This window comes from Dermacentor andersoni, chromosome 1 (genome assembly GCF_023375885.2).
Source record: "Dermacentor andersoni chromosome 1, qqDerAnde1_hic_scaffold, whole genome shotgun sequence".
Classification (NCBI taxonomy): domain Eukaryota; kingdom Metazoa; phylum Arthropoda; class Arachnida; order Ixodida; family Ixodidae; genus Dermacentor; species Dermacentor andersoni.
In genome coordinates, this window is record NC_092814.1 from 29,488,068 (window position 1) to 29,501,406 (window position 13,339).

The 13,339-nt window shown below is 44.3% G+C and overlaps 1 protein-coding gene across 7 annotated transcripts in view; it reads left to right on the forward strand.

The window, feature by feature from the left end:
* RhoBTB (Rho-related BTB domain containing) overlaps window positions 1-13,339 on the forward strand; it is a 319,208-nt gene that overhangs the window by 181,735 nt on the left and 124,134 nt on the right. For 2 of the 7 annotated variants that reach the window (XM_055061277.2, XM_055061278.2), the window contains exon 1: window positions 1,583-1,770. The exons of the other annotated variants lie outside the window; for them this stretch is intronic. In XM_055061277.2, coding sequence (XP_054917252.1) covers window positions 1,598-1,770 — 173 coding nt within the window. In that variant the 5' untranslated portion in view covers window positions 1,583-1,597. Of the gene's footprint in view, window positions 1-1,582; window positions 1,771-13,339 lie in introns of those variants that run through there. 7 annotated transcript variants of the gene reach the window in all.

Below are 13,339 nucleotides of genomic sequence, written 5' to 3' on the forward strand. Positions count from 1 at the left end.
CGGTTTTCGGCCGCGGTGTCGCTCACCGACACACTACACTCGCCGCAGGCCCTGATCGATGCCCCGCTCGGACCTTATTGCGCGTCGCTCATTCCAGCTGCGTCGATGGCTCATCGTTGATTGTTGCCCAATCGCAGGACGCTGCCAGCACCTAAGCCAGCGTCCCGGCAGCTCGGTCTCGTCGCCCGACCGCCAAGTTTTTACGCAGCACGGTAGCCTAAAAAATGTCGCACTATTTACTCTCACTGCGCCTTTCCTTACGTTGGCTGCGAGCGTACGTGCAGCTACTGAATGAAACCTTAATTAAAAATAATTTCAGAGGCTGCAAATGAGTTTGGAGGTAACGCTGCAAGATAGCAAACAGGCAAGCTCTAGATCTCGGGTAAGAAAGGATCTAATAAAGAAAGTACAGAGCATGAAAGTGTCTATTTCCAGAGATAACGACGAATTTGCTGAGTTATCAAAGCGGTTCAACTATAACAAAAATAGGTGACATTCGAAAGTTGAACATCGGAATGATTGAGGAAGCAGTAATAATGGTGGCAGCATGAAATCAATTTAGAATGAGTCTTTGCATTGGAAACCACAATATATGCAGTGATACATAAGCAGGGCAACGTCATTATCAATTTCGCTGTTATATTAAAAGGCAGCAGAGGAATTCTATACTGAACTGTACAGTTCCCAGTGCGGCAAAGTGCCCATGCTTGGACATATTGACGAAGAGTATATAGAAGCTTCATGTGTAACTAGTGATCGGATTAAACGCTTTGCAAAACATGTACCGCGGGGAAAAACACCAGGAGTAGATGATGAGCATAGGTGAGATCAAGCATGCAAGGGATGTTGTACTTGGAAGAGCTTTTACTTGCAATGTCTCGTGGGTTCACGGGTACCAGAGAAAGAATTCCAGCTTTACACGAGTCCATGAAAAGGTGGGCGCTAAAGAATTTGAAGTTTCTCGCGGCGGGACATATGGGCGGAGAAACTAGCGGGGTCTTCGCTGTGCACGGTCGGCGACATGCTTCTTGGCGTCATTTCTTTCACCTAATTTGCATCTGATGACGAGCTGTACAGAACCTGTGGATACTTGCTTCCTTTTCTGTATGGATTTGATTTCATTTGCATAATAGCAGAATGTATACGGAACTTAATTGTAATGCCTGAATACCTGCGTAATTTTTGTGTCCGCTCCCTGCTACTGCGCACTGTAAAGGGAGTGGAGACGTTGTCAAGCGGATTGTCGCGTTGACGTAGTGCCCTGCCGGTACTCTACTGATGTTAAATCATCATCATCATCATCATCATTATTATTATTATTATTATTATTATTATTAACACCATGACCAACAGGTTGTTCCTGGGCACGCTAATGAAATTGATTGACTGATTGGAGGACAAGTTCAAGCTCGTCTTCTTGAGAAGCCGGCCGCCGCTCTCGCAACCGACTCTCTCCGAATCGGAGAGAGCGACGGGAGTGTCGGGGCGCGAGAGGAAAGCGACGCCGTTTGCCGAATTTCTTCGGCCGTCACGCAGGCGTGTTTTCCCGGCGGCGGCCGACGGGCGAGAGTGTTCCGTCCTCTTGCGCTTCCGAGAGATGCTCGCTCAGCGCCGCCAGAGGACCGCCCCCCGTAGCGCTCGCGTAGCCACCCCCCTCGGCCGCCGGAGTGGCGCAGCGGGCGCCGCCGCCGAGGCCGCTGACCACCGGGCGACTCGCTCTTCGGCTCCGCACACGTGCTGCTCTACCGCCGGCGGATTTCACGAGGAAAGGTGCGCACGTGAGCTCTGCACTTTGTGCATGCCTTTGTACGGGTACTTCTCGCTTCCCTATATTCGCTTCGAGGCATCGTGCAAGTTACGCGTTCTGTAAACATTCACTCGCCCATGCCAGCGCCTCGGAAGAGAACCCGGAGACAAATTCAGAGCGCCGATGCAGGCCTGCTAACAAGTGCCTACCGGGGTGGTAACTGTTCCAACTGTAATGCGAGTACCACGCGCAGTCATTCTACAATCCGATGAGGGTGGCTAGGTTATCTTCCAAATTGTTGCAACGCAGCCACGTGAGACGTGCAGTGCACACCAGCGTCTGTCTGTGTCCCTGTCGCTGCGCCTGCGCTGCAACGAATTAGAGCGTTGTACAAGGGCCTGCCTCTGAAAGCGGGCGTGAACGTCGTGCGCGTCAAGTGTTTACCGACCACTGTTGCAAACGTGGTATATCGCGGTATAAGCAACTCGCATTTCACAGTGGCGTTGTCAAGTGCTCGTAAAGGCAACGGCACAAAAAGCACAACGAAGACGAGAATTCGAAAAAACACAACGCTCTTCTGAATTCTCGTCTGCCTGTGGCTTTTACGCTGTTGCCTTCAATTTTCAGAATGTACCAACCGGTCCAATTCAACACGCTGCTGCAGCTCAAATCTGCACAGTGCTCGCAAAGCGTTTTTTAAAGAATAAGATAAAAATGGGTGGTTATTAAGAGTCACACTCGTACAGGTTACAGAAAAAAGTAACTAATTGCAATGTCATTTACTCCATAGAAAAAATATGTAGCTGATTAGTTACGTATTAGTGCCCCGCGAAAGTAATTAAGCATATAATTATAATTAAGCAATTATAATTATTGAATAGCAATTGATCATTTCTATGTTACTTTCATTTCTATGGAAACAGAATGAGCTAGCATGGCCCCCCTTCAGTGCGTCCTCTACAACCCTTCATACATTGCTTATCTGCACTGACATTTGCCTTTATAAAAAGTTCGTCGATCGCATGTTTTTCTTGACACTGAAAACTTGCTCGAGGAGAAAATAGATATTGGGAGTTCATAGCCACTTCGCTTGATGCGAGCGTTAGGGCGGTGTTGTGACACATCTTGCGCACAATATTGGGGTTACTCAGCATCTGGGTCCTCTATGAAGCGAAGCACAGAGACGCTCCAGGTCGGGCTAAGGAAAAGCTGAGAAAAGTTGTCAGTGTGTGATTTCCTGGCATTAACGTCCTAAGCGGTCTTCGCTATCGAGGCGCACCAGCATCCGTTTAATTCGTCGGTCAGCGTCCGGTGGAGCGTCAAGATGAGGAGCCCAATACTGAGCCCCCGGGTTTTGCTGTCTGAACGTGCGCATTTGCGAGCATGCCCCGTGGCACCATCTCGGGCGTTCCTCTGCAGTTCTCGCCCAAATTCAGATTCTCAGAGTTGCGCCGCTTGTTGCAGTTTGTCTCATCAACAAAGTAACTGGTTACATGCAATCGGTTACTGGAAAAATTAATTCAATTACAGTGAGCGTTTCTGAATAAATCAAGTACTCGTTAACTTACAACATTCCCAAAAATGTAATCGATTACAAATAATTAAGTGCATGTAATTCGTACCGTACAAGTCTGGTTAGAGCGGATGGTAGAAGACCGTCGCTAGCGTATCTTTATTTCTGCTTTCTCCCGGTGCCCGATAGGCTGCATTTCCACCATGTCTTTTCACTTGCGCAGTCGCTGATTCTATCTATCGATTTATCTATCTAATCTATTTATCTATCTACCTATCTATCCATCCCTATACATCTCTATCTTGTGTAAGCAAAACACGTGCAGAATAGGTGCGAGAGCTTACGGCTTCGCGGGAAGTTCCTCGTGTGATGTCACTGCTTGTGTCATCAGCGTGCCTGTCCTTCGGCGCACGTGCGCAAAACGCGCACCTTGCCTCGCCGAACCAGCTGTCGCCCAGCGGCACGGCATAGTCGGTCGTGTCTCCTTACGACCGAAAGTCTCGTCTGTCCGCCTCACTTCGGGAGTATTCGTCACTTACCTGTGGCAACCTTCTTTTTCCGACAAAGAAAGGAATAGAAAAGAATAAGCTGACAGCCAGTTGTCGCTATCGGTACACCGAACGTTCAAGGCATACTTAATATGTTCGAGGTCTTCCGTTCGCTAAATGGGGGCACAAATTGAGGTTGTGGATCATTTAAAATTTGCAGTCGTCGGTTATCGGGCGCGCTAAAAAGCGATCTTGTGCAATCACACTTTGAGAGCAGGTCAAGCAACTTTGGTCACCTGTTTGTTCGGAGAGTGCATTATGTCCCTCAATTAGCCATCAAAATGTGACTCAATTTGTCTTTAAAGATGCCTATTTCATTCACGCTGGAATTACATAATGTGATTGCCTACTTTGGTGCTTTGAATCTATCTATCTATCTATCTATCTATCTATCTATCTATCTGTCTGTCTGTCTGTCTGTCTGTCTGTCTGTCTGTCTGTCTGTGTCTGTCTGTCTGTCTGTCTGTCTGTCTGTCTGTCTGTCTGTCTGTCTGTCTGTCTGTCTGTCTGTCTGTCTGTCTGTCTATCTGTCTATCTATCTATCTATCTATCTATCTATCTATCTATCTATCTATCTATCTATCTATCTATCTATCTATCTATCTATCTATCTATCTATCTATCTATCTATCTATCTATCTATCTATCTATCTATCTATCTATCTATCTATCTATCTATCTATCTATCTATCTATCTATCTATCTATCTATCTATCTATCTATCTATCTATCTATCTATCTATCTATCTATCTATCTATCTATCTATCTATCTATCTATCTATCTATCTATCTATCTATCTATCTATCTATCTATCTATCTATCTATCTATCTATCTATCTATCTATCTATCTATCTATCTATCTATCTATCTATCTATCTATCTATCTATCTATCTATCTATCTATCTATCTATCTATCTATCTATCTATCTATCTATCTATCTATCTATCTATCTATCTATCTATCTATCTATCTATCTATCTATCTATCTATCTATCTATCTATCTATCTATCTATCTATCTATCTATCTATCTATCTATCTATCTATCTATCTATCTATCTATCTATCTATCTATCTATCTATCTATCTATCTATCTATCTATCTATCTATCTATCTATCTATCTATCTATCTATCTATCTATCTATCTATCTATCTATCTATCTATCTATCTATCTATCTATCTATCTATCTATCTATCTATCTATCTATCTATCTATCTATCTATCTATCTATCTATCTATCTATCTATCTATCTATCTATCTATCTATCTATCTATCTATCTATCTATCTATCTATCTATCTATCTATCTATCTATCTATCTATCTATCTATCTATCTATCTATCTATCTATCTATCTATCTATCTATCTATCTATCTATCTATCTATCTATCTATCTATCTATCTATCTATCTATCTATCTATCTATCTATCTATCTATCTATCTATCTATCTATCTATCTATCTATCTATCTATCTATCTATCTATCTATCTATCTATCTATCTATCTATCTATCTATCTATCTATCTATCTATCTATCTATCTATCTATCTATCTATCTATCTATCTATCTATCTATCTATCTATCTATCTATCTATCTATCTATCTATCTATCTATCTATCTATCTATCTATCTATCTATCTATCTATCTATCTATCTATCTATCTATCTATCTATCTATCTATCTATCTATCTATCTATCTATCTATCTATCTATCTATCTATCTATCTATCTATCTATCTATCTATCTATCTATCTATCTATCTATCTATCTATCTATCTATCTATCTATCTATCTATCTATCTATCTATCTATCTATCTATCTATCTATCTATCTATCTATCTATCTATCTATCTATCTATCTATCTAAATGCCGCCGTGGTCGTTCATTTATATAACAGGATGCGCGTGGAATTCATGCATGGCATGAAAGACGTCGTGGCAAGACATCAAGGATATGAAACGTCATGAATGTCTATCATTTCCACCGTCGTGATGCCGTCGTGGTCGTTTGTTTAAGTGGATATATATCAGGATATGCATGACATAAATGTGTGACATGACAATGAATGACATGGCATGACATAAATGTCATGACATGAATGACATGCGTGGCACGACAAGAATAACATCCGTTCATATGTCATGCTATGACATAACCCTCATCATTATCGAAGTGCGAGAGTCCGGCTCCACACATGCCTCACGCTGTCATGCATGACGCGTTTCGCCATTGGCAATACGGTGTGTCGCTACATTGATTCATTGAAGATCGCGTTGACGGTGACAGTCGTCAAAAAGATGGATTTTGCCGGATTTTCAATTTTTCATTTATCATTGGTTTATTTTATTTCTAGTGCCTTTATCATTTCTGTCGAAATATTATTACACCAAATTTTATTAATCGTTGGTGTCTCGATGGAAACAAAAGAGAAATAAACCTTTAAACGTTCTCTAAAACTTTCATTTAAAATTCAAAGAAACGCCTTAGAAAACGTAGACGAAAAGAGCAATGTGAGGCTTAATTTACGGAGAAGCACCGAGATTCCTTGCTAGCTGAAATATACGAAACGTGTTTTGCTCGTAACCTCAGACTTTTTTAAGTTGACCCATGCTAACATCATGATTTTGCTGATCTTCAGTTTAGCCGATATAATGACCAAGATCTGTGGTATTTCAGCTACGGCTATCCCTAATCAATAAAAGTAAGAGGATGTGAGACACAATAATACTTTTTTTTTCATGACAGAATTCACATGAAGTGCGAACAGCAAACTCTCTGCAAAGACATTTAGCTACCTAAATAACTAAGATTCGCTAATTAACTTTTTTAATTGGAAACGTCAGACCGCCAATGCCAATTGGGCGTTTGTAGCTAACGGCGAGCTCATAACAAATCGGCCTTTAAAATAGATCAAAAGCCCTTATTTAAAGCATGCTGGCGCGAAGATTTACCACTAATTTCCAGGGTGACACCGAAACCGATCGCTCCATGCAGGAGCTTGCGTAGCCACGCCTTAAAGTTGCGTCACGCGCTGATGTGACACGACGTGTCACTTATACCGTGCATGGAGCGCCGTCCACAACGCCAAGCTTACTTATGCAAGGTCATCTCGGCTGGTGGTCGGCGTTTGGTTTGTGATGATGGTGAAAAAACTTTATCTCTCATTAAAGGGAAGGGGGCAACGGAATAGAGGGTGAGAGAGGAACTACTTGAAGTAGGCCTCCTCTATCGAAACGGTGCTGGTCGACAGCGGGTTCATGTGGCTGTGCATTCAGGGCCTGGTTTTTTTTCAGCCAGCCGCATTTAGGTGCGTCGCTAGGTTTCCCTGCTTTTGTTTAGTGGCGTCACTTTTGTCATGTGACGTAACTTTATGGCGGGCTTACGCACGCTCTTGACGTACTTGGTTGCGTACTGAAAATGAGTCGCAACTCTAATTCACACCAGCGTGCTTTAAAGGGACCGACAGTCAATTTTTTTGCTAGCCGTTTTCTTTTCTCTTTTTTTTTCTTTTTTTATGCGCAGTGGGAGGCTTACCGGTCTCAGTGTCCAATCCTGCAGTGACATTGCAAAAACACCGTGAAGCATTTTTTTTTATTAGAATGTTTCGATCTTCGCAGTGGCGATCGTGCTCATGTAGCCGTAAGCTGAAAGCATGCTGGCAAGATAAATCGCTGAGTGCGATAGCGATTGGACGCCGGCTTTGGTGGGAAGCGATAGCATATGCGATTCCATTCATGTGCTGCTGGCACGCGTACAGAAGCGCTCACGTGCGTCGCCATGCAACTACGGACACCACGGATCTGCTGTTTCACTCGTTATAGCGCGAAGGCAGCGCCGCTTGTCAGCGTTAACTGCGATTTTAACCAATAACTATGGTGCACTTAACAACAGCCGACTTACTTATAGCAGTGTCATTGCATATATCTGAAGTACCAAGTTTTACCTCCAGTTCGCGCCACGTACCGCTTTTCGCGACCTTCTGAACCAATTTAATATTATAATTATTATTTAAATCGCGAACGGCATGCTCGATTCTATCACTGCAAATCCTGGTCTTTTCATTTCCACCATCATCTCACGGCATGTTCAGCTATAGGGCGCTTGTCGGTCCCTTTAATTAAAGGCTTTTGATCCGTTCTAAAACCCGATTTGTTACGAGCTCGGCATTACCTACAAACGTCCAATTGACATTTACAGTCTAATGTTAATTAAAAAGCTACTTTGCGAATTTTAGTTAATTATGCTGCTAATTAGGCTCGATAGGGAGTCTTTCTTGGTCCGCCCTTGTTGCGAACCGTGTCCTGCAAAAAGCGTTTTAGTTTGTTTGTTCGTTGATCTGTTTTGTTTTGTTTTGACTTCCTGTGACTCTATAGTTCTTTTCTGTCTGGATCATTTGACGCTTTTGAAGCACTGACTGTCGGGAGAACGGGCTACATCTACTATACCTTCATCGTACACAGTTTACCGTGCTAGATCAGCTTGTCTCTGAAAGCAAGCTTGCCTTAACCGTGCCCATTGAATGTAGTCATAGCTGCGCGTGCTGGGTCCGGTATTCCTATTAAAGAATAAAACCATTTTCACAGGCTGTGTTAAACCGTATGATACAGATCTGTACAGCTAACCAATCTTCTACGGAAGCTCAGGCTGAAATGGATGGCGTGCTCCTCTCTGAGCAAAAACTCCACTCGACGGGAAGCGTTTCTCACGATACCTTCGTTATACACATGCTCTGCAGTCTGGCCCACCAATGTGAACATTTTACATTGTTCGATTTTGGAACGCGCCGGCGCAAATTTTCTCGATTTCAACTTTTATGCTTAGAATATTGACAAGTGTGCCCAAAAAATAAAAGTGCAGCCTTCGTTTCATACGAGTATGGCGTTGCTTGTGAAAGAATTCTGAAGTCATTATTTGCCAGCGCGTTGTCTAGCCATTCCTACATGCAGTCTGTCAGGTTACAGGAATTGCTTGAATTGAGGTGGCGCGTATTTCACTTTCACTTGTTTTATATTCTGCGAAACCTGTGCTAACGGTAAAGGTGTTTAATTTGCATTTACAGAAGTGTAATACGCCAGTATTGGCTACTCCAGAATCCGCTACTTGAGCTGGCAACACTGTCCAAATAAACAAAGATGGCTACGACATCCAAGTTTACGGCGGCTCTTTCGCTTGGTGCTGTGGTCACGTTTTCATTTGTGGCGTCGAATCCAGGTGTTTCGTGGAAGCCGAATGGGGTCCTTGCAGCCGATCACCTTATTTTGATCGGTCTCAAGGATAAGAGCGTCGAAATCGCGGAAATAGTTGCGCTGTGCGTTCAAACGTCCAGGCTGCCCAGCGAGTCTGGGGTTAAAAAAATGGTATGTAGTGTTTGTGCGTAGCGGGCCTCCGAAAGCTGCAAGCACTTGTTCGCGGCGTTGCTCCACTGGTACAGGTGCGATACTCGACCGTTTTCATAGGCAAATCCACAATGCGACTTGTGTTGCAGTATATAGCATCTCACAATATGTAGGCAGTAACATATATCGCACTTTCAAAAGCTATATACGAATATTATGCACTGACGAGGCTAAAAACGGTAACGTTACCTGGTCAATGTGTCTGGATATAAAAACAAATGAGTTCCGTTTGTGAGCCGGGGCTGCTCCTTTCTTTTTATTGTTAGCTGATACGTGCGATAAGGTCGTATGCGTCCAATGGCTGGCGCTTGTTGATGCTTGCAGTGTTCGAGGCAGGGCCCGGGCTTGCTGACGCAGAAGACATCCGTCTCCCGTAGAAATTCTCAAACCCTGGTGAAACGCGAGAAGTGAATAACAACCAATCGGACCAAGTTTTAGCGAGGGTTTTCTTTTGGACAAAGTCCCTTGTATTGGTGTAAATGCACGAATCGGAATCGAACTGAACCAGTTGTAGTGGAATTTAGCTGCGTGCGCACTGTGTCAAAAGAAAGCAAACTAGCGGCGCTGTGCTTTCACGTCGAATGCTGCAAGGCTGGAACGAGCGCTGCTTGCAGTTGCTTCTGAATTTGTTGCGAGCAAGCAAACTGTCAACTCACTGAGTGAGAAAACAGCACCTTCTGCTTGTACCGCCAAACTAAAGTATGCTACGAAAACGATATGTCGCTTCGATCTTTATGAAGCTTTATGAGGTTTATGAAGCTGATTATAACATGAGTCATAATCAACTTCGGACCTTCTGAGGCAGTGATAATTCCTGCTACCATGCCTGCATACAAAAGTACATTAGCGAGAATATTCCTGCTGCTTGAAGCGTTAGTGACACTAATGCTGGGGCAGAAAACTATAAAGGAACAAAAACCATATGACGCTTATAGCGTACATTACTACAGTTTATCAAACCACCTGCCTGAACAAAGTACACTCCGCGATTTGAAACGCGAGCAAGATATTCAAAATAAACAAAAAGAAAGCAATGGTCTATTCGCCGGGAATAAAGAAGTCGACCAGAGTGAAGTGTCTCAAACAAACCTGTATAGTATCAGTCACCTTCAGGGTTGCCAGATGGCCCTAACAGAAAATAGCCAAATCGCCTCAATACGTAGCCCAAGAATAGCCAGACCAAAATTTTTCGTGACCGAAAAGTAGCCAAAAGCATAGCCAAAACGTTTGATGATGTTCTGCAGGTGTCTCACGGAAGGTGTATATGCTGTCTAGATCTCAACGCGTATTTCCGGCTCCATTTAAGTTCCGCCACATGCAACTAGCACAACACTGGCCTCAAGACCTGCGTAAAGAATCCTAGTGAGAGCTGCCACTTGGACGTGGATTTCGATACCACTTATTGTTACAATAAACCGAAGGATTTCTTTTCTGATTTACTCATGACATCATGACGTTATTAGTATTTACTGAGCCATGTTCTGAGCTAACTTTAGTTCACTAAGGGGACTGTTTGGGCATGTTGATGAGACATGAATGCAGCTTGATGCGCGCAACATAAGGACAGATACACAGGCACACGACAGAAGCTAAGACATAGAAGCGCAGACTTACAACAGTGTTTTTATTTCGAAGTAGCGAAATAAAACACTGCTCTTGACACCTCGCTTCACTCGAGGCATTTTCCTATAAGAGTCGGGCAGAATATTGCCAGCTCCAACCTCGAGGATCAGCTTCGGCTGGTCACGATCGAGTGCCCAATAGGCGGCCCGAACTCAAGGCATATAAAAGGGAGGTCTTTCCTAAGCTTGATTCATAAAATAAGCATTTCTCTCCACCCACCCATCCATCCATCCATCCATATCTCGCATTTTCCACGTGCGAAGAAGCGGCAGTTGTGAGCGCAATTCGCCTTTGAGTGTTTGAGTGGGAACAAACAGAACGACCTGCTGGCCCATAACAGAAGAGGTGAAATAAAGTTGGCAGCTTTAATTGCCACATGGATTACGGCGTTGGCAATAATCCATGTGGTATTAGTGTCGAAAAGAGTTTAACTAAAGAGTTGCCGGGTAGCACATTGTCTTGCGTCTTGGTCGGCGCGTGGGAAGGAGCCTTCGTCGGCTTTCCCGCGGCAACTCCCCCACCCGTAGCAGATCAGGTCCGTAATCTAATATATATATATATATATATATATATATATATATATAATTATATACACACAAAAGTGTCTATAGCTGAACTTCGGACTTTCTTTGGATTGTGTTACTTTGGACTTTGTTTCATTGGTTTTTTTGTTACTTTTGTTTAATTAGTGCCCATTTGTGATTCGCTATCCTGTTTGTAGCAGTGGGACGATGTTGTTCGAGAAGTGGGGGGGGGGGGGGCATTGACACGTAGATTTGTTTATCGTTTACGGGTAAGCGCTTTTCACCGCAAACAAATGTTATCGATCAGCGGGGGACGCTCCCGCATGTATCGGATGTTTCTCGAGTGTTATCGACGGTTCTGTTGTCACCGAAGCTTGTTTAACCTGATTGCATGTGTGACGCGAATTGAGTAGAACTTTCTGGAAGACACGCGGGCACCACCGATTACTCTGGAATCTTCGATGACTGTCAGTGTATAAAAGCCGACGCGCTTGACCGGCCGATCAGATTTCGACGATCGCCGACCGTGCTCGCCGCTATCGCTGTGCTTTGAGTGTGACTTGCCTTTGGGGGCACAAGTTCGCCCAATAAAAAGTTAGTTTTGTCATTCACAGTTTTACAGCTGTATTGTTCACCGTCACTACTATGTGACAACATATATTTTCGTCTACTTTCATTTGTCTTTTCTTTATTATTTACTACATTTCAATTTCAACCATAGCTAATTTTCCTGGTGCTTTTCTTGGCTTGATTGCCAGCTTGTTTTATATGGCCTTGATTAACAAACATCGAGCTCCTCAGTTTTCCGTCTTCTCTCTTGTTTATATGTACATATATATACGCTCTTCTACGCTCTCCCATTCTCTCTCTACCTCTGCCACCTGACCGGGTTCCCAGACTTCACACAGATACATTTTTTTGCACTTTGACCCTGCAAATGGTCACACATTAGAAGCCGCTGTTGCCGCGCCTCAGCGCAGCCGCAGCAGCAACAGTGTGCCATATCTAGGTGGTGGTGTCCATATATGCACGGGAAGGGAGGGCAGTGGCCGAGACGGAACCCGGTCACGTTGGGCCCTCTTCTGCCGTGACCTTGCTAATGGCTTGTCCGGCGCGTCGACGGACGCGTCGATTAGGAAGAGCCCGGTTTATATGGCCGAGCTCCAAAAAGAGGAAAACCGGGGCGCGCTGTCGCGAGCCATCACGTCCCGGTGTATCGCAGCCGTGAAATATGGGCTCTTGTGCGTGCCTCTCCCACAATGATGACGGAAACGCGCTCCCCCCGTGGGCGAAAGGAGGGAAGCAAACTATTTCGTAGGCTTCTCTGAAATCTCCAACTACTCCTCGTCACTCGCTCTCAAGTGCAGGAAGGAATGAAGTCTCAGTAACAGAGCACATAGTGCATATCTTTCTTCTTTTTTTTTTTTTCTTGCGTTCGATCTTGCTAAGCAAGGGCGCGTATTCTATGGACATTGTCACACTTAATTTATATTGGAGTCGAAAACAGCGTAGAAAGTATAGTGTTTGCAGAAGTTATTGAGATTGGGACTGTAACTCGATAGAATAACACACGTTTGTAGTGTCTTCTCATAAGTGAAAAAAAAAAAATGACGATCAGTTAGCCGTTCCCCTCTCGCGCGGTTTCCCGATTCACGGGGGGGTGAAGTGAGCTTGTTACTATTGCGATGGAAGTTATACGGACGCTCGAGGAGGCGCATTCACGCCGTCGCCGCCGTTGCGCTGTTCCGCTGACGGCGCATTCTCGGCTCGCGTGCGGCGGTCTCGAAAGACGCAAAAATGCGTTCGGCTGCAAAGACGGCGGAGCGACAGGGGAGGCAGGGGCGGCGCACCGTCAACGCCTCCTCGGTGGCGGAGCGAGGTCAGCGCTCCGCCTTCCGCTGCTGGCACGATCGTTGTGCGCACTGTGATCGCCTGCAGCGTTCTTGCTGAGCTGCTGCGTCTGTGCTCTGG